Source organism: Nomascus leucogenys, chromosome 14 (assembly GCF_006542625.1).
Source record: "Nomascus leucogenys isolate Asia chromosome 14, Asia_NLE_v1, whole genome shotgun sequence".
NCBI classification, from domain to species: Eukaryota; Metazoa; Chordata; class Mammalia; order Primates; family Hylobatidae; genus Nomascus; species Nomascus leucogenys.
Genome location: NC_044394.1, coordinates 73,350,622 through 73,372,334, shown reverse-complemented (window position 1 = coordinate 73,372,334; position 21,713 = coordinate 73,350,622). Strand labels below are relative to the sequence as shown.

General features: G+C 46.3%; 1 protein-coding gene and 1 pseudogene across 4 annotated transcripts; both read left to right on the top strand.

Moving 5' to 3' along the window:
• The first annotated feature begins 1,360 nt into the window (after nt 1-1,360).
• Nucleotides 1,361-7,254, top strand: IL37 (interleukin 37). Of its 4 annotated transcripts, XM_003277687.4 has the most exons (5): nt 1,361-1,477; nt 2,176-2,238; nt 5,506-5,625; nt 6,008-6,150; nt 6,938-7,254. In XM_003277687.4, the coding sequence occupies exons 1-5, from the start codon at nt 1,396-1,398 to the stop codon at nt 7,184-7,186; spliced, it is 657 nt and encodes a 218-aa protein (XP_003277735.2). In that variant the 5' UTR covers nt 1,361-1,395; the 3' UTR covers nt 7,187-7,254. The 4 variants fall into 4 exon arrangements, with proteins under 4 accessions (XP_003277735.2, XP_003277736.2, XP_003277737.2 ...); XM_003277688.2 differs by lacking the exon at nt 2,176-2,238; XM_003277689.2 differs by lacking the exon at nt 5,506-5,625.
• A 2,054-nt stretch (nt 7,255-9,308) lies between these two features.
• Nucleotides 9,309-21,413, top strand: LOC100600214 (annotated as a pseudogene).
• Nucleotides 21,414-21,713: the final 300 nt, after the last annotated feature.

The window sequence follows — 21,713 nt, the reverse complement described above, 5'->3', positions numbered from 1 at the left end:
ATGCACTGCTTCTTTAGGGAATTCTGTGAAAGCTCCCTGCAGTTACCTTAATACAGGCAGCAGATTTCATGAGTACCCCCCAGGGATGGCCCCAGGTCCTCCAGGCTGTGAGCATCCTTCCATCCTTCAGCTGCACCACAGTATATTTATATGTCTTTGGATGCCTACATTTCTGCCAGACATCTTTTGCTCTGATGTTCTGGCTGCCAAATTCTCTGTCAAGTGCCTCTAATTTTTTGTGTCCTTTGATTTACTCCAACATGACAAAGGCAGTTGTGCTTCCTGTATTCAGGGATACTGCCAAACCACAAAGAGGTTAAAATCAAATAGCAGATCTCCCTGTTCTTAAAGACCCATCAGCTCTATCCACCTGCTCCTCCTCACTGTCCTTATTGTTGAGTCCTTAAGCCCTTCCTTGTCATTTTTATTTTTTGCATGAACAATTTAGTTCCCTTTGTCTCACTCCTAAACCTTTCTCAGAGGATTGGGTTTGTACACAAGCTGCCTATCTCTGCAGTCTTAGAAGTGATATGATTCTGAACAAGTCACTTAACTTTAGATTTTTTATCTGTAAATGGGAATACCAATTTTTGCTCCACTTCTGTCCTATGTTGGCCTGGGCTGATGTTGTGGAAAGCTCTTTGTCAACTGAGATAGGGTGTGCAGAATTTATATATATAAATATATATCCTCCAACCCCTCCCAATGAAGCCAGTCATGTGAGTCAATCCTACCCTAAAATATTAGGGATTGAGCCTCCAGGGACGTTTGGTGGCTTAGGTTTTCATGAAAAGAGGTTGCAGAGCAACTGCTTTTTGTTAGGCAAAGATTAGGCTACTGCAGAGACTCAGCAAACTTTTATAGAAGGTGTCAGATGGTAAGTATTTTAGGCTTTGCTCGCCAGATGATCTCTCAACTAGTTAACCATGCTATTCTAGCCTCAAAGCAGCCAGAGACAATATGTAAACAAGAGCATGGCTGTGTTTCAATAAAACTTTATTTAAAAAAACAGTCAGGGACCAGATTTTGCCAAAGGCCATAGTGTGCCAGCCCCAAGACTAGAGCAACGCGCTTTTAACTTTTTAATTTTATTTTTATAAAATGCCAAGATCCACAAAAATGCTATTGCACCCTGTGTGTTGGCACTGTGACTCACGGTTTGGAAAATTCTGCTTTGAAGGCACGATAGACAGGAGAGCATGGTCTGGCCCCTTGGTGCCTTTCTGGATGCAGCGAGCATTTCTAACTAGAGGGCAAGGCCAGTGGTTTGTTCAGTACTAGGGTCATCCAGCAAGGTGTCCTGGGGTCAGAAGCTGCCATAACTGGTTCCCTTTCTATCTCCTTAGGTCTTGGACTTCATTCCATTTTCTGTTGAGTAATAACTCAACGTTGAAAATGTCCTTTGTGGGGGAGAACTCAGGAGTGAAAATGGGCTCTGAAGACTGGGAAAAAGATGAACCCCAGTGCTGCTTAGAAGGTAAGGTTCTTGTAGAAATCCACCTCAGGGCCAAAGTGTAATTCCTAGAGCAGGACTTTGCTAGGTGCTGTGCACAGACCCAGCTGTTTCCTGCTGACTTGCACAGTAAGTGAGCTTTCAAATTTCCCTGGACAAATAACTAGACAAGAGAAATTCTGGAAGGGAAAAGGAAGCTTTGCTTCAGTGTCCAGGCACATCAGGTGGTAGATAAAACGATCGTCCTCACCTATAGATTTGGGGCTTTAGCATCCTGTTTGCCAACTGGATGGTTGCGTATCCTTCAAAATGCACCTCTTCCCTCCCAACCTTCCCAAGTGGAAGAGAAGCCTCCAATGAGAAGCGACTCTCTAAGGCTGGGTTGAAAAAATGACCCAGGCACAGGGCATCTGAGTATTCCATGAGGAACACATTTGGGTGTTGCCCATGGGGGATAATAGGAGGAGGCTTTTGACCCAAATGATTGTCTGCTGAGGTGTGAAGGGAGAGACCTGTAACATGCCAGAGGCCAAACTCCTGAGCCAGTTCATCTCTATTCTATGTTTTTGAAAAGGGAAGCTGTGATTTAATGTCATTACTATCATGCTGCTCTAGTATTTCTCAGCACATGCACAGAAGAAGGAATTAAATGGTCCTTGATACCCCTAAATCCTTGGAAAATCCAAACTGCATATGCTTAACCTCACTGCATCTGACTGCAGACCCAGCTGGAAGCCCCCTGGAACCAGGTCCAAGCCTCCCTGCCACGAATTTTGTTCACACAAGTAAGGCCTCGGGGTGAGGTGATAGGGGTGGCTGAGGTGAGAGGGTGGGGATGGGGGATGGAGTCATTGGGCCCTCTTAGAGGGTGGGAGAATTGTAGACTGGGGACACCTAAGGGTGCTGGATGGGGCTGAAGTCTTTCCTTTGCGGAAACAAATCCCATTAGGAGATAACTCTGGGAAGATGAGCCCGGGGAGGGGCAGGTGATGCTCACCTGCTAAGAGGCACACGGCAAGGAAGAGTTTGTGCCTGGGAACCTTCCGGGTGCCTCTTCTGACCATAGTCAAGAGACTGGAGACACAGACCTCCTCCCAGCACTGATGACAAACAGCCATGTGGCCAGTGGGTGTGCAGGGACACCCACACCACTAAGGGCTCAGGGCGGCACATTCAGAGCCTGAACCTTCCTCTCATGCTGCCATTTGAACACCACAAAACCCTAATAGGAAACTGTTAACATTACCACTCTTCAGGTGTGGAAACCGAGACAGACAGTGGAGATTCCCTGCCCTAGGTGACACAGGTACTAAGTGACAGATGTGGAAATTTAAAGGTACTATAACATCTGCCTGCCTGACTCAGGCTTAAGGCTCCCATCACCTCCTCTTCTCAGGACAGAGTCAGGAGACCTCAGCCTGAGCCCCAGCTCTAGCGCAGGCTAATGTGTGAATACTGAGCCTCACTGGTAAAATGGCAGAGAGGACCAAATGGGACTAGGTGTGTAAGGGTGCCTGGCACAGTAGGGGAGGCTGCTGTCGCTGCTCCACCGCTGCTGCTGCAGTTACCTTTGATGTTTTAGTTTTGTTGTAGTTACACCATTGCTGGCTTTGGATCTGCACTGTGTCTACTCCAGGTAGAACCAAGCACACAAGCCTCTCTGTCGGGCCTGTCCTGACTTCTTGTCAGGGCTGGGATCTCCTTCAAATCTGGGGGAAGTGGTTCTCCAAGTCTGGTCCTCAAACGTCAGCAGCATCAGCGCCTAGAAGTGTTAGGAATACAGATTCCCAGGCCCCACCACAGACCTCCTGCATCAGAAACTTAGGAGGCTGAGGCTCTAGGGGCTGCTTTAACAAGCCTTCCAGGTTATCACGATGCACCTTGAAAGTCTGAGAGCTACTGCCCTACAGAAAGTTACTAGTGCCCTAAAGCTGGCGCTGGCATTGATGTTACTGCTGCTGTTGGAGTACAACTTCCCTATAGAAAACTGCCAGCACCTTAAGACCACTCACACCTTCAGAGTGGCCTTGAGAAAGATTTGGGGTCAAGGATGATGAGCACGAAGACCACTTAAGAGGACAGTGAACTAGTCTGCGTGTGAGATGCTGAGATCCTATGTCAGGCTGTGATAGGAGGGAAACAGAAACAAAAGGAAAGAACAGCTTTAAGAAGCACTGAAGAGGTACAAAGTAAAATGATGGTGCTAGAAAAGTAGCTTCTTAAAAATAGCATTTTCCAGTCTCACCCTGGACTAACTGAATGAGAATCTCAGGAGTGTGAGGCCCAGGTATCCATGGTCTTAAAATGCTACCCACCAGGTGATTGCCAGTGTGCACCAGGGTTGAGAGCCACAGCCTTAGGCCGTGCCACTCAAAGGGTGTCTTCAGACCAGCAGCACCCACAGCTCTGGGAGTGCATCAGAAAGACAGAGCCTTGGCACCACCCACACCTACTGAACCATAGTTCGCAGGTGATTTCTTGCACATTAAAGTGTGGGAAATGGAAAGGCTTAGAGTTCAGCTAGCTCAGTGACTCAGTCAACCTGCACCTGCTCCATGAACTCAGACTGTCTGGGATGGGCCCAGAAAAGCTCCTGAGGAGATTCTGATGTAAGGCAGGGCTGAGAACCATGGATCTCATCTGACCCCATATCATTGGGGAGTTACTTAGGATGTTGCCTGGGACCAGTCATCTCTTCCATAGACACTGAGAGTGTCCACGATGCTTGGGGCACTACAGGGTGGGAGGTGGAGGATCACAGGTGAGTCAGATAGGAAGCCTGCTCCTGGGGAGCTTACAGTGCTATAGGGCAGCAAGACAAGGATGCCAATACCTGTGTGCAGGTACCACTGATGAGTGCAGAGCACTGCAGCACCAGAAAGCAAGCTACCATGTGCAGAGGGGGCTGAGGAGGGCTGCAGAGAGGAGGTGGCAGGAAAGCCGGTGTTACAGGAGGAGTCCTCCCCACTGTTTGGGCATGAGGAGACCAGGAGGACATTCTACAGTGAGAAACCCAGACAGAGGCCATGTGCTTATGGCATGGGAAGAGAATGACACCTTAGAATTATTCTCTACATTAGAATTGCCTATCACAGATACCCATATTATAGCTTCACGTAGTGTGGTGGTTACTGTGTTTTCATATTGTCACATTTGCCATTTTCCAGCCACCCACCCATTCTTGACAGTCACTGGCCCAGCATGGGGGCCCCTGCCCTTTATCAAACAAGTGCCCGAGCTCTTTGCGGAGGTGAGGGTCACCTATCCAATCAGAGGCCAGGAGGGAAGGTTCCCTTTTAAGACCCTACTCTAGGCAGGCCTGGCCCAAATGAGTTGATAGGAGACCACGCCCTAAGAACCCTCTGAGCACTGTTGTGGCTGGTCCTGCCGCTAGAAGTTGTTCCTCCAGGGCCAGGTGCAAGATTTGTGGCTTTTCAAAGGAGCCACTAAAGTTCCAGCTCAGCCTTGCACCATGCTGGGCTCCTGGGGGCTTCCTGCCTCCATCCCTCCCAACTCTTCCATCACCGCTCCCTTAGCCTGGCCAGTGCAGGGATCTGTCCCACTCTAGGCACTGTTGATGGAATGATGCCTCCAGTCAGAGGGTGCAAAAAAGAGAGTTAAGAAAAACAATGGTTATAAAAAGTCCTTTTTATAGGCCAGACATTTTCTTTGCTCAGGCTAAGTGCTACTTATTTGAGTAAGCATTTTATTTCTCATAACTCCTCTCTCAAGTAGGTGCTGCTATTACTCTCATTTCACAGATGAGGACATTGAGGTTTGGAGAGATTTAGTAACTTGTCCTCTGTCCTACATCAGAGCTGGGATTTCAATCTATCTGTCCAAATCTGTTACCCATGTGCTTGCACAAAATGCTTAATTGCTTGTCCCAGCAAGATAGAAAGCCCGGGAGTGGAAGAAATATTCAGTGGCTGTGATGTCTGAGCCCACAGTCAGGGTGGAGAGCTAGGGCTGGGGCCCTTGGATGTGGGGAAGAAAGGCCTGAGTCTTCCATTTTCAATGTGAAGTGTTGATATCTGGTGATATTGATCTAGGTCCAAAGGTGAAGAACTTAAACCCGAAGAAATTCAGCATTCACGACCAGGATCACAAAGTACTGGTCCTGGACTCAGGGAATCTCATAGCAGTTCCAGATAAAAACTACATACGCCCAGGTGACTCTCAGTTTTGGCTGTGTTTTCTGTCCCTATCCAGCAGGGGTAAGGCCTCCTGCTAGATGGGCTCAACTCCATGCTATACCATGCTTCATCTCCAGCAGGTGGTGGAAGTGGGGAGGAGAGGCCCCAGGGACTAGGGCATCAGAAGAAGGGTCTCTAGCAATGACCGATCTGAAAGGAGTCTTTCTGGAAGGGCAGGAAAAAAAGAAGGAGGCAGACACTTAGATTGGAAGAAGAGGAAGCTTAAACCAGTGTGATGGAGGGAGAAGTGGACCACAGAGTCAAGGGGAGAGGGACTGCACATCAGGCCTGAAACCCCAGCAGACAGGAGAGACCTTTCCCTGCTCTCAGAACCCACACATGTTCTGACTTTTTCCAGAGATCTTCTTTGCGTTAGCCTCATCCTTGAGCTCAGCCTCTGCGGAGAAAGGAAGTCCGATTCTCTTGGGTGTCTCTAAAGGGGAGTTTTGTCTCTACTGTGACAAGGATAAAGGACAAAGTCATCCATCCCTTCAGTTGAAGGTGAGAGTTCTAGCTCAATTTCTTGTGCCTTTGGCTACCCCAAAGTAAAAGGCCAAGATCCTCAATGCCTCTCGCTTTCCTGCAAACTCTTGTCTTGGCCAATATAACAGGGACATCCACCTTTCTGGAAGCACCAGGCAGAAGAGCCCCATACCTTCTTCTCCTGTTCCTTGCCCCTTCTAGGGAAGGAGGAGAGACTCCTCACAGCGGGGAGACAACAAGGAGCTGAGCACCCGTTCTCCTCTCCTGGGCCCACTGGTCCTGGCCCTGGGCCGGCGGTGCTCCCTTCCTGCTGTGGCCCTCCATGTAGCAAGCAACACAATTGGGCCAGGACCCTGGCGTGCTGCTGCAGGGTAGGAGGGTGTGAGGGAGCACTTGGAGGGCAGTGTGTCTGCCCTGTAAATTTAGTCCTGGATGGAGCATCCTTTCACTTGAGGGGAGAAATCTTAGGAAGCTCAGTTAGATACAGATCTAAGCCATATTCTCTAAACTAATTTTAAAAACTATAGAGCTGAGATTTTGGTATCCATCTGACTCTTACATCTCTCTCTCTCTCTCTCTCAATTTATTTTTAATCTAGGGTACAAGAGGGCCTGGAAAAGAGGGCATGATTGCTTATCATCCCTTAAATACCAGTACCAAGGCTGACACGTCATCTTCCCCAAGGACCATCTGCCTTCTCTCTTTTCCTCCTCTCCTGTGTAAAGGCCTGGAGGATGAGCACATGTGCTGTGTTTTCCTCCCTCTCAAAGCCTGTGCTATCTAATTAATCCCTTTTACCTTACAGAAGAAGCAACTGATGAAGCTGGCTGCCCAAAAGGAATCAGCACGCCGGCCCTTCATCTTTTATAGGGCTCAGGTGGGCTCCCGGAACATGCTGGAGTCGGCGGCTCACCCCGGATGGTTCGTCTGCACCTCCTGCAATTGTAATGAGCCTGTTGGAGTGACGGATAAATTTGAGAACAGGAAACACATTGAATTTTCATTTCAACCAGTTTGCAAAGCTGAAATGAGCCCCAGTGAGGTCAGCGATTAGGACACTGCCCCATCGAATGCCTTCCTCGCTAATTTGAACTAACTAAAAGCACAAAACCTGCTCACTAACCTTTCTGTCAGTGAGTTTCATTTCTCATTCATACTTTAAGGATTTGTGTTTTTAGGATATAGCAAGAAGTTTGTTTAATTAAAAAGTTCTGGGTTGGAAAGAGACTAGCTTCTGCTTGTGTACTGCTACCCTGAACCATCAGACATCCATGTGTGTGTCACATGCTATGATGGGGCCAGTCTGACTACAATACTTGCAGCGGGAAGGAGCAGCTGGGTGCATGCTGTGCTCTAGAATTAGTCTTTCCTACTGGGGTTTGGTAGATTCTGAGGGCATTGATCCTGGGGCAGAAGTGGCTGAGTCTGTGTCTAGGGCACAGTGTGCAAGAAAGAATTGTAACAGCAAGTCATGATCCAGCCAAGTGATAACGGAAAAGGGGTAGTTGGGTCCCAAGTAAGGAGCAGGGTGACCTGACCTGTGGGAAAGTCACAGAGACAAGGAATCTGGGTCAGATGACAGCCAGGAGACCAGGTGAGAAGCCAGGTAGTGTCTGGGAGGCCTGTCAACAAGGGCATGGTCCTATCACTAAGCAGGGCTCAGATCCTCATAATGGGGGAGAGGAAGGCTGGCCGAACAGAAATCAGGGCCTGGAAACAGAGTGAGGGGGTGGAGACAGGGGACTGAGGCTTGGAAATTAGTTTATTAGTTTTAGCTCTTCAGTTACAAGCAATAATGATCGCTTCTAGCTGATTTAAGCAAAAAGTATACTATAAAAAGAGCTTTCTAGAAGGATATTGGGTATATTCATTTCTTACTGCTGCTGTAACAAATTACCACCAACTTAGTGGTTTAAACAATGCAATGTATTATCTTGCAGTTATGGAGGTCAGTCTGGAATGTGTCTCACTGGGCAAAAATCGAAGTATCAGCAGGATTGCATTGCTTTGGGAGGCTCTAGGGGAGAGTCAATTTCCTTGCCTTTTCCAGCTTCCAGAGGCCACCTGCATTCCTTGGCTAGTGGCCCACTCCCATCTTCGCTTCTTGGGTTATTCTCACACTGCTTTACTCTGACCCTCCTGCCTTCCTCTTTCACATATAAGAATGCTTGCAATTTACACTGGGCCCACGTCAATATCCAGGATACTCTCCCATCTCAAAGAGGCTTAACTTTAATCACAGATGCAAAGTCCCTTTTGCTATGTCATGTAACATATACACAGGGTCTGGGGATTAGAATGTGGACATTTTTGGGGTGCCATTATTCTGCCTATCATGTGAAGTAACTTTCAAAATGGAAAGACATGCTAAAGAACAAGTCGGGGATTTCTGGCAGGCCGGAAATGACAGAAGCCAGAAAACGTTGGTCCCATCACTCAGATGGGTAAGAGCCAATCATGCTTTTTGTCGGTTAGCAAAAGATTGAGATTCTAAGCAAAGCATGTGACTGCCCTAGTTTGGGTCATGTGTCGACTCCTTGGTCAGTGAAGGGCAGCACACCTTGATCAACACTCCCTCCAAGACTGTATCCAACGAGGCCAGTGATGTTCCTCAAAGCAGAGCTGGAGAGCTAATCTCAGGAGAGAGGCGTGTGGGTGGTGGGCAGGAAGACAAAGCTCACCCGTAAAGGAGGAGTAGGGACAGCACCCCAGGCACAGAGGTCAAGTGAGATGACACCCATGGGAAGAGCTCCGATAAGGTCGGCTGCTTCTGTTTCTGATCCTGATGGTGATGGTGATCAACACCAGCCCAGTGACAAAAAAGTACACAGTATATTTAGTAGATGTTCCCCACACAGAGAAATGGTAAATATTCCAGGCGAGGAATACTCCAAACATTCTACCTTGATCATTACACTTTCTGTGCATGTAATGAATACTTGCATGTATGCCATAAATATGTGAAATATTATGTATCACTACATAAAAGAAAAAAAAATGTCGCCAGGTGACACCGATACTTTGGAGAGGAAGGCATGTCTTCTTCATAGTATCACAAAACTATTTTTACGACAAAGACACAGCTGTTCAAATTAGTCTCTGAGCCAGGGCTGTCTCATGAGTGAGGACTTTGGTTCCCTTACAGACTAGCAGAAAGGACATGGGGCTTACTGACCATGGCCTTGAGGAGACCGAACATGCAGGCCAAATGGAGACACAGACAGCCTGGGCTTGGTCCTGCTCCATCCCCTTCCAACCACCTGGTGAGATACAGTGAGTCACTATGGCGTGAGTCACTCATGCTTCCTGTGAGGCTCCACCAAGATAGCAAATGCATCAGCACCTTACGGAAGCACAAGGCCCTCTGTATTGTTGACTTCACGAAAGGCGTGGTTGTGATGATCACATTGAGTAGGCTTTTGGGTGAGAGGTGAAAACCCCAACTATCATGCATTGTAGCCCTCTGGTGGAAACTGTGCTTCAGGCTCTAAATTTCAGGCTCTAGACTGACTCAGGGATGAATATTTGGAAGGTGAAGACAATCTGTGGTCTCTTCTCCTGTGGAGCAGGAGTCAGCACTTTTCATAGAGTGTCAGATTCTATATATCCTGCCGCATGCTCTGTTGTTACAGCACAAAGAAGGCCACAGACAGCATGGCTGTGTTAGCAAATACACAAAACAGGCAATAAGCTGTATTTTGCCTTTAGGCGGCAGTTTTCCAACCCCTGCACTAACACAAGGAGCTTAAAGGTGGCGGTGGTGGTGTGCTGGAGCTAGCTTATATCAGCTTGCAATAGCCAATTGCTAACATCTCTTCCAAACTCTGTGTCTGTGCCTTCATGTTGGTAGTTTGAAATTGGCTACCCCATTTAATGCTGCAACCTTTTCTCACCCCAGCACTACTGACTTCCCTTTGCCCTGTCTTATTTTTCTCACTCTTACATGCTATATAGTTGCTTCTTATATTTACTGTTTGTGTCTCCCACTAGCATTGTAAGTCCCACAAGTGCTTTGCTCTGTGATGTATTCCAAGAACCCACTGCAGGGCTTGGCACTTGTAGGAACTCCATAAGATTTTTATAAATGAAGAAAGGAAGAAAAAAGAGAGGGAGGGAGAAAGGAAAGGAAGGCTTCTATTTAAATGATGGCCTTCTCCTTATTTCTATAGTAATATGACTTCCCCTGCAAAGCAGATGCATTTTGGAAAATGTGTATAAATAAACTCAGGTGGTTTTGGATTTCATTTTCCTAACTGTAATTGTAATCATGGGTCTTTATGTTTAGTGAAAAAGTTTTGGCCCTTATGCATCACACCTGAGAATCCCAAAGTATTGGTTTGTTAGGGCTCCCATAAAGAACCATAAACTGGGTGGCTTAAAACAACTGGTTCAGGAGGCCAAAGTCTGAACTCCAGGTGTTGGTTCATTCTGAGGGCTCTGAGAGGGAATCTGTTCCAGGCCTCCCTTCAGCTTGTGGTAGCTCCAGGGTTCCTCGGCTGGTGGCAGCAAAAATCCAGTCTCTGCCCCCATCTTCACATGACTGTCTTCTCTCTGTGTTTCTGTGTCCAGAATGTCCTAGAAGGACAGAGTCATACTGAATTAGGGCTCACTCGAATGACTTCATCTTAAGTTGACCTGTATCTGTAAAGACCTTATTTCCAAGTAAGGTCACATCCACAGCTACTGGGGGGTAGGACCTCAACATATCTTTTTGTGGGACATAATTCAACTCATAATACCCAACATGATAACTGTTCATCTCATGAAATTTAATGTCTCTCAAAAGGTGATCTCAGGGCATTTAATCTGTGACAGAAACTCCCATAGGAAACATTCCAACCAGAGGCTCCTTTCACAGCTGGTCACTCCTCCTACCCCATCCGACATCCTGGGGCAGGGTGAGGCAGGTGGGGACAAGAGGAAGGCTGTCCTGGGAGTAGAAAGAGAAGACCTTTATTCACCCGGCACTCTGTTTGGGAATGAGCTATCCAGCACAGGATATAATAAATAGCTTTAGGAGTGGTAGACTCCAAACATTTTTTTGGTCCCAGGTATCCTAATCAGTTAAACAAAGTCTAGAACACGTCTTGAAATGCGGGCATTGGTACATTATGAAACTTACACAGAATTCAAAAATTTACAAGGGCTAAATAAAATAGGGACTGACATCTAATATTTTCTTCCCACATTCCCATGCACTGTCTGGCTCAACCAACCCCAACCCTCACTCTCATCCTGGTGGACACATGCCTAGTGATGTGAACAGCTGGTTCTCAGGGGGGCTGGTGATGGTGGATATACAGCTTTTGCCAATTTCCATGGCATAACTACTCCAAATATGGGCAATTTAAAACTACCAACATGAAGGCACAGAGTTTGGAAGAGATGTTAGCAATTGGCTATTGCAAGCTGATATAAGCTAGCTCCAGCACACCACCACCGCCACCTTTAAGCTCCTTGTGTTAGTGCAGGGGTTGGAAAACTGCAGCCTAAAGGCCAAATACAGCTTATTGCCTGTTTTGTGTATTTGCCAACACAGCCATGCTGTCTATGGCCTTCTTTGTGCTGTAACAACAGAGCATGTGGCAGGATATATAGAATCTGGCACTCTTTGAAAAGTGCTGACTCCTGCTCCACAGGAGAAGAGACCACAGATTGTCTTCACCTTCCAAACATTCATCCCTGAGTCAGTCTAGAGCCTGAAATTTAGAGTCTGAAGCACAGTTTCCACCAGAGGGCTGCAATGCATGGTAGTTGGGGTTTTCACCTCTCACCCAAAAGCCTACTCAATTTTTTACTGCAAAAACATGTTATCATCATTATTTTTTACTTAGCCCACCTTTCCTTGGCAATTTTCCATAGGAAAATGCATTCTAAATTTCAACTAATCAGGGGACTTGGAGCCTCTGGACACCCCCTTGTTCCTTGCCCACAGTCCCTTGCAGAAGGTGCCTTATCAGAGAGGCTCCATGCAGGGGCTCAGGACAGGATCAGAGGTCAGTTGCACCAAGGGGGCAGGGACAGATCCTCTCTGCTGACCATGCAGAGGGGACTGTTCAGCACACTGTCATGGTCCTGGTGATTTCTGGTCCATAAGGGAATTTTCACATGCATCGGGTGATTGTCACATCTGCACAACACTCTGAGGAAGGCAGGGTGAGAATTTGTGTACCCATTTTATAGGTGAGAAAACAGATGCAGGCCGGGCGCGGTGGCTCGTGCTTGTAATCCCAGCACTTTGGGAGGCCGAGGCGGGCGGATCACGAGGTCAGGAGATCGAGACCACGATGAAACCCCGTCTCTACTAAAAATACAAAAAATTAGCCGGGCGTGGTGGCGGGCGCCTGTAGTCCCAGCTACTCGGAGAGGCTGAGGCAGGAGAATGGCGTGAACCCGGGAGGCGGAGCTTGCAGTGAGCCGAGACTGCGCCGCTGCACTCCAGTCTGGGCGACAGAGCGAGACTCCGTCTCAAAAAAAAAAAAAAAAAAAAAAAAGAACCCACCAATTCCGGACACAATATGAGTCTGAACCATGGAAAAATTCCATTGTGTGGCACATCTGGTGGGTGTGCACTGTCTCCAGCAGTGAGGCACCCAGTGAAGACAGCAGCTGGGAGAGGCTTAGTTACATGCAGTGGGACAATGTGGGCTAGACTGCTGAGCCCTCTGCAGTTTACTCTGTGTCAGGCAATGAGGGTGAAAGGCTGAGCAGACCCACGTGCAGACCATACCATCCAAGGAGACAGATATCAGTCAGGCCAACCCCAAGTGCAGCTGGAGAAGCAGTGCCCAGGTATGACCGGATGTGTATCCAACCAGGAAATCTACATATAAATGTAAGAGGAGAAAATGAACAGATGTTGCTCTTATATTTATATGTAGATATTTATGAAGAGCATATAATTTTGTTTTGTGTTTTAAGAAGTTTATAAGTATGCCTTAAAAATGTATAGTATGTATTGTTTCCATTAGATGTTTTGTTTTTCATACTTATCCACATTGACATTGTAGCAACAGTATAACAACCTCCTCTACAAAAGCAGAAGGAAGTGAAGCTTTGAAGGAAGCACCCAGTGAGCTTTCCCCTTTCAGGTGGGTGCAGTGAGCAGGAGTCAGTGAGGTTGGGATCCTTTGAGAGGAGGCAGTCATTAACCAGGAAAACTGCACTGCATCCTGGCCACACCTGACCCTTGGACAATGGTGCTTGGAGCGCCTTCCAGCTCTTAAGGCTTGCGATTTCTTTCTCTCGCTCTTCACCCACGATGATTAAATCTTCTCCTACAGAGTTGGACAACAAAGCCTTGGGTTCCTGCCTCCCCTGGTGTGATCACGAGGCATAGACATGGCCAGGAACATGTAGGTGTCTTTGAAAGCTGAACAGTTAGTAAATTTCAAACCTCATTTCACCCACCAGTAAAATGGGGATAATAATAAACCTATTTTACATAGGGTTGACAAGAGGAGTAAAGAGGGATTCAATGAAAGTTCGTTATTATCATTTGTAGTAGCAGTGTTGATAATATCAACTGAAAGTTCATTATCATTATTAGTAGCAGTATTGATAACCCTCTTTTCTGTGCCTTCTCACTGGTGGGCCCAGGCCATCAGCAATGCCCAGGGTGTCATGGATCTCTGCTGCATCGGGCACCAGCTGTGTCAATGGCGAGAACAGTACAAGGGTGGGCAGGGCAAGGCAGGAAGCACCCAGGAGCAGCAGCTTCGTGGGGTGAAGATGGCAGGAGCTTAGGGACAGTCAGAGGGGGTGTGCCTCCTCTTGTGGAGCCTTTCTGCGTGGGCAGGACCTGCTGCAGCTGTGGCCATAGATTCACCTGAATATGGGTGGAATTAGGCATTCAGCTGGGTTAGCCGTGCCTAGAAGGAGGAACTCTAAACTGAAAACTTGTCCCTATTGCCACCTGTGATAGGCAGATGACCCATCCATCAGTGGCTGAGCTGAGGTGTGCATGGGGATAGGTAAGAGCTCACACACAGGGCTGATGACTGAGTCTATTTAGAACAATAGATGTAAAATCTGTTAATGTAAAATGTGATAGATTATTTTGTCAATTAGCAATGATACCATATAATTATATACATACATAAACATAAACACACACAGTATTGTCCCCTACTCATTTGATAAACCTGATGCCTTTAGCTGGGATTCCCAGCTTTCACTCTCCTCTCTGTCATCTGCTGTCTATATCCTCCCCATCCTGTAATTCTGGCTTATATGCCACTTCCTCCCTAAAGGCCTCCCTCAATCCCTTGCTGGAAGCGACATTTTCCTCTTTGAGCTGCCCCTGCTTGTGCTTTGGTGAGGTCAGCTGTATCGCAGTACCTTGTATTGAGGTTGTCACATCATTGTATAGGATTAATTTCTCACACATTCCATATTTTTCAAAGGGCCTAGTGTGGGGCTTTAACAGTAACTACACCACCACACCCAGTTAATTTTTTGTATTTTTAGTGGAGATGAGGTTTCACCATGTTGGCCGGGCTGGTTTCGAACTCCTGACTTCAGATGATCTGCCTGCCTCAGCCTCCCAGAGTGCTAGGATTGCAGGCATGAGCCACTGCACCCAGCCACCTATCAAAATTTTAAGTGCCATTTTTATTTTTTATTTTTTGTAGAAATGGACAAGCTGATGGCAAAATTCACATGGAATTGCAAGAGGCTCCAAATAGCCAAAACAATCTTGAAAAAGAACAAAGTTGGAGGATTTACACTTTCCAGTTTCAAGACTTAGCTACAAAGCTACAGTAATCAGAACACTATGGTCCTGGCATAAGTGATGCTGGACAGGTGAGCCCCAAAGTGGGATTTAGGGTTCTTGGCCTTGCCCAGAACGATTTCAAGGGCAAGCCAATGGGAGAAGAAAACAGCTTTACTGAAAGGGCAGTATTACAGCTCCAGCCCTGTTACAGCTCCAGCCCTGTTACAGCTCTGACTACTCCTGCACAGTAGGGCTACCCTGTAGGCAGAGAGTAGCAGCTCAGGGCAGTTTTGCAGTCATTTATATCCACTTTTAGTACATGCAGATTAAGGGACAATTTATGCAGAAATTTCCACGGAATTGATAATAACTTTTGGGTCATCGAATCATTGTCATGGAAGGGGGGTGGGGAACTCCCTGGTGTTGCCATGACAACGGTAAACTGATATGGCAAACTGGTGGGTATATCTTATGAAAAGCTTCTTCCACCCCCAGCCCTGTTTCAGTTAGTCCTCAGTTTGGTCCAGTGTCCAAGTCCTGCCTCCAGAGTCAAGTCCCACCCCCTAACTTATAAGGAGAGATGTAAATACATGGAATAGAATTGAGAGTCCAGAAATAATCTCATACATCTATGATCAATTGATTTTCAGCAAAGGTGCCAAGACCATTCAATGAGGGAAAGCATCATGTTTTCAACAAATGGTGCTGGATAACCACATGTGAAGGAATGCAACTGGGCCCTTATCTCACACCATATACAGAAATTAACTCAAAATGGCTCAAACACTTAAATGTAAGTGCTAAAACTATAATATTCTTAGAAGAAAACAGGGATGTATCTTTATGACCTTGGATTTGATGGTTGATTCTTAGATGACACTAAAAGCATAAGCAACAAAAGAAAAAAAAAATTAAAACTTTTAGGCTGGGTGCACAACTGTAATCCCAGCACTTTGGGAGGCTGAGGCAGGAGGATCTCTTGAGCCCAAGCGTTTGAGACCAGCCTGGACAACATGGTGAGACCCTGTCTCTACAAAGAAAAAAAAAACTACCTGGATGTGGTGCACACTTGTAGTTCCTACTACTTGGGAGGCTGAGGTGGGAGGATTCTTTGAGCCCAGGAAGCTGAGGCTACGGTGAGCCGAAATTGTGCCACTGCACTCCAGCCTGGGTGACAGAGCAAGACCCTGTCTCAGATAAATAAATAAATAAATATACAAATACATAATTATAGATCTCTGGATCTTGCCTTTGGAGACTGACTCAACTAACTGGTCTGGGTGGGAGCCCAGCCATTTGTATTTTTTGAGAACTCTCCAAGTGATTTTATTGTGCAGCCAAGGTTGAGAATCACTGTATCATAGGGTTGGACTCCTAACTGGAAACAGTTTGCACCCTCAGGTGTCACAGCATTCTGATAGTAGTTAAGCTTTCCTCCTAGATTTTCTGATATTAGATGAGTCATGTTTACAAGTTTTTACCAAGAGAAAAACTATCTTTCTGCCCTTACTTTCTCTCTTACACTATTCTAATCCCAGAACCCTTTGGAACTTCCACTGGGAGATGAATCTAGAAAGTGACTCTCTTGGCTACAACAGAGAGTAATGTTGGCCTGTTTGTGCCAGATCCAGTTGGTGCTAGTGGTGGGACAACACCTCCCTGAAATCCCCTCCTCTCCTGTCAGATTCAGTCCCCCATTTGCATCACGTACAATCATCACTATGGGTTTCTATTGCTTTGCTAGGGCATTTGGAGGTCACATATATACCAACTATTAGTTTTGAGCCATGGTTCCCAAAGTGTGGACTGTAGGGCACCTCAGCACACTCACGAGGTGTCATGGGATATTTAAATATTCTGAAGAAAACACAGTGACATCTGTCAGACCCATGAAAACCATTGGCATTAAATTGTTTCAACCCAATTACTTAAGAAGCAGAACTGGCCAGGCACGGTGGCTCACACCTGTAATCCCAGCACTTTGGGAGGCTGAGGCGGGCAGATCACGAGGTCAGGAGTTCGAGACCAGCCTGACCAACATAGTGAAACCCTGTCTCTACTAAAAATACAAAAATTAGCCGTGCATGGTGGCATGCACCTGTAATCCCAGCTACTCAGGAGGCTGAGGCAGGAGAATTGCTTGAACCTGGGAGGCGGAGGTTGTAATGAGCCGAAATCATGCTACTGCACTCCAGCCTGGGTGATAGTGAGACTACATCTCACAAAAAAAAAAAAAAAAAAAGAGAGAGAAGCAGAACTGTCAGGTGTTTCTTTTGGCTTAAAGTACTCTGTGAAGAAATTCCTGGGACACTAAGGATACCATGAACTGAGAGAGTTTGGGAACCTCTGCTTTAGAAGCTGGAGGTAGCATTCCTTGGGCACAGTACTGCCTTGGGATAGGTAAATCCTTTTGATGGTGTGTTTAGGTGTGGCATGACAGCTCTTAGAGCGGGACCAGGATATGCTTGGAGACAGAGGGAACTAGATTGAGCTGCCAGATAAAGACATGCCAGCCTGGCAGGGTGTAGTGACTCATGTCTGTAATCCTAGTGCTTTGGGAGGCTGAAGTGGGAGGATTGCTTGAGGCCAGGGGTTTGAGATCAGCCTGGGAAACAAGAAGACCTCTACAAAAAAAAAAAATAATAACCACATGTGGTGGCATGCACCTGTAGTCCCAGCTACCTGGCAGGCTGAGGTAGGAGGATCACTTGAGCCCAGGAGGGTAAGGCTACAGTGAGCCACTACTGTGCCACTGCACTCCAGCCTGGGTGACAGAAAGAGACTCTGTCTCAAAAATAAATTAAATAAATAAATAAATATATAGTGGCCATGACATCCCTAGAAAGACAAGGGCCTAGGAATAGGTAGAAGCCAAGGGAAATGAGAAATGAGGGCGGGGGCCCTGGAGCTGGAACTGGGGGAGCAGGATGGCCTCTGAGAAGTTTCTGATAGCGTTGTCACTGACGTGTCTGATGTTTAGTTGTAATTATTTGCTGGGCCCCTGTCATCCCTCATATCTGCTAGCTCCTTGCTAGTCAAAGTGTGGTCTGGGGATCAGTGGCATCAGCATCACTTGAGACCTTGTTAGAGATGCAGAATCTAGAGCCCCACCCAGGACCCAGAAACAGAACCTGCGTTTTAACAAGCTCCCCAGGTGATTCTCACACACACTCGCACTTGAGAAGCACTGGGCTAGTTGACAGACTCTCAAGCATGGCTGACATTGAAATATCCATGGAGCAGGCTTGGCATTAGGATGTTTAAAAGTCCTCCAGGTGTTTCTAAAGCCAGGTTTGAGGAATTTCTGGGCTCATAAGAATGTTTTGTGATGGTGCTTTGTGTGTGTGTGTGTTGTGGGGAGTTCTGGGTCAGTTGGCACCAACGCAGGAAACAATTGAAATATGTGAGCCATGAGAGAGAGGTCAGGAGATAAAAGAAATTAGTGACATGAGAGGTACTCCTCAGGTGTTAGGAAATAGGGTAGAGCAAACCAGGTTTTCCACCGTATGTTGGATAGGGGTTCAAGTAAATTTCTGCTTAAAAATTACAAACAGGGGCTGGGTGCAGTGGCTCATGCCTGTAATCCCAGCACTTTGGGAGGCTGAGGAAGGCGGATCACAAGGTCAAGAGATCGAGACCATGCTGGCCAACATGGTGAAACTGCCTCTCTACTAAAAATACAAAAATTAGCTGGGCATGGTGGTGCATGCCTGTAGTCCCAGCTACTCGGGAGGCTGAGGCAGGAGAATCTCTTGAACCTGGGAGGCAGAGGTTGCAGTGAGCCAAGATCGCGCCACTGCACTCCAGAGTGAGACTGTGTCAAAAAAAAAAAAGAAAAAAAAGAAAATTCCAAACACGATGACCCCAAGCCTGCAGGACTTGGAGACATCTAGGTGACTGATACTCAATCACAAACATAATTGGTCACAAGGCTGATGAAATTCACAACAGACCTTCAGATGGTATGCACTCAAGTGATATCCACAAGTTCACCTAAAGAAATGCTATAGTCAGACATTTGTCATCAATCTCCATCAAACAAAGATAGTCCAAAGCAACGGGTTCCAAAAACACTTTCCTAAGAAAAATTCTCTATTTGCCTTTGATATCAGTCATCCCAGCCCTTGGAATAGAGGAGCAAATGATACCAGTGGTACCCTACCACAATGCACTAAGGTATTATATTCTCACGCTCCATTTTCTCCCTCTGTCTACATCACTAATAACTCTTTGATTTCTGGTGCAAGCCCTCCTGGGAGAAAAAGTCTACTCTTGTACCTTGGAGCAAGTTGCTCGGAGTAGGTATTGAGCATAAAATTTGGAAAGTTAGAAAAGCTATTAGAAGGAGATCCTTCTAGTTGAAAACACAGCCTGGCCAAGTCAATGATGCTATTTTATCTCCCCAACCTTGCAGGTCCATAGCTAAGGAAGACAATTTAGGCTTGGGCTAGAGGATGGGAAAGGGAAAAATTACTGATGCCACAGCCCAGAGAGGTGTTCCAGTAATCTGAGGGTGATGACCACATACCTGGTTCAGGGATGTACAGTGTTGACAGCTGTGAGTGGATGCCTGGAGTTCTGGCATGTCTTCTAGCACAATGATACCTGAGACTCTTGCATCACTGGGAATAATAAAATGGGGGTGGATAGATATGAAATTATGATAGCAATAAGCAATCAGCTAATAGCTTCATTGATGGGACAGATTAAAGATGACTGCAAATTCTTTGGTCCAGGGTTGGGATATAGGCAGCATGTGTATTGGAACGCTGATAGTCTGAGGCCATGAAAAGTCCACCTACAGTATCGGTAGGAGGAACAAGCCTCACTTTCTTCAATGGGGGTCCCTGTGTGTGACTGCTGTCTTGATTCCCTGGGTGGCCAGTTTCATTCGTGTGTCTTTGGTCCACTTGACTCTGGGGTGGCTCTGTGATTGCTTGACTAATAGAATGTAGTGGAAATGATGCTGTAATCATTTCCAGCCTCTTCCAGTCTTAAGGAACTGGCAACTTTTATTAATACTTTCTGTCCCTTGGAATACTTGTTCTTGCAACCCATCCATCATACAGTGAGAAATTCTAAGCTGCCCCGTTAAGAGGCCCACATGGTGATAAACTGGGGTCTTACATACAGCCCTGGCTGCGTTCCTAGCTGACAAACAGTAGCAACTTGCCACCAGGTGAGTGAACCACTTAAGACTGCATCCTCCAGCCCCAGTTGAGCAATGTGGAACAGAGTAAACCATCTCAGCTTAGCCCTGCCCAAATTGCGGAATTATGAGCAAAATAATCCACTAGGCTTTGGGCTGATTTGTTCCAGATTACTGGAACAGAATTTGGTACCAGGGGTGAGGTGCTACAGCAATGAAAGCTTAAGACATGTGACTTTGGCTTTGGGTCTGAGTGGCAGGGAGAACTTGGCAGGCCTCAAGGAAACTTTTAGGGAGGGTTGAAGGATAGTGAGGAAAACAGTAGGGGAAGCTGGAGGAAAAAATGATGCTTGGTATGTAGTGGTGGGAAGTTTAGCAAAACTCACCTGAAGTAATGTGGGAAATTGTAAGAACTCAGAACAATTTAAGGGCAAGTTTTATAGGTCCTTTAAGAAACTTCTAGGGCTGGTCCCATGGAAGCCTCACACATGGTAAAGAAAGGCTGCCTTGAAAAGAAATATAAGTGTGTTTTTTGGTCTAATAAAATTGATTATAAATGGATAATGCAAAACATTTTAAAGAATTTTACTAGCTTACATTAGCAGATTTGGATCCAGTGATTGTTACATTCTGGTACTGAGCCCCTGAATTACTTCTTTGAGTAAGGCATTATACCAAAGCTATTGATATTTGGGCTTATAGGGTGTATGTTTGAAGAACTACTAATGTCAAAACCAATATTTCACGGTCGACAAGAGGACATCAAAATTGGTAATCCTTATCACCATGACTGGCTGGACAGAATACTCAATGTAATGGGATTTCCTGCAAATAAAGATTGGGAAGATGTAAAAAAGATGCCTGAACATTCAACATTAATGAAAGATTTCAGAAGAAATATTCATACTAACTGCAGCCTTATCAAGTATATGGAAAAACACAAAGTTAAACCAGATAGTAAAGCATTCCACTTGCTTCAGAAGTTTCTTACTATGGACCCAATAAAGTGAATTACCTCAGAACAGGATCCCTACTTCTTAGAAGACCCACTTCCTACATCAGATGTTTTTGCCAGTTGTCAAATCCCTTACCCAAAATGAGAATTTTTAACAGAAGAACCTGATGACAAAGGAGACAAAAAGAACCACCACCAGCAGCAGGGCAATAATGGAACTGGCCACCCAGGAATCAAGACAACGGTCACACACAGGGACCCCCGTTGAAGAAAGTGAGGCTTGTTCCTCCTACCACTACCTCAGGTGGACTTTTCATAGCCTCAGACTATCCGCATTCCAATCCACATGCTGCCTATATCCCAACCCTGGACCAAGCACATCACAGCCGAAGAGCAGCATGGGATACTCAGCTACCTCCCAGCAGGCTCCACAGTACTCACGCCAGACACATGGGTACTGAGCTGCATCGGAATCTTGTCCATGCACTGTTGTCAATGCTGCAGGGCTGACTGTGCAGCTCTCCGTGGGAACCTGGTATGGGCCATGAGAATGTACTGTACAACCACACCTTCCCAGTAGCCAAGTTCCTTCCACCACTTTTCACAGTTTAGGGTAGTGGCTTCCAGGTTGTACCTATTTTGGAGTGAGACCTGAAAAGAAAGTGCTAGCACAGTTTGTGTTGTGGATTTGCTGCTTCCATAGTTAACTTGACATGGCTCAGACTGACTAATCCATTTTTTTCAGTCACAGTCTGTAGCAG

Coding starts and splice junctions, on each gene's coding strand:
- IL37 (XM_003277687.4), top strand. CDS start 1,396: ATGTCCTTTGTGGGGGAGAACTCAGGAGTGAAAATGGGCTCTGAAGAC. Junction 5,626..6,007: donor TAAAAACTACATACGCCCAG/GTGACTCTCAGT, acceptor GACTTTTTCCAG/AGATCTTCTTTGCGTTAGCC. Junction 6,151..6,937: donor ATCCATCCCTTCAGTTGAAG/GTGAGAGTTCTA, acceptor TTTACCTTACAG/AAGAAGCAACTGATGAAGCT.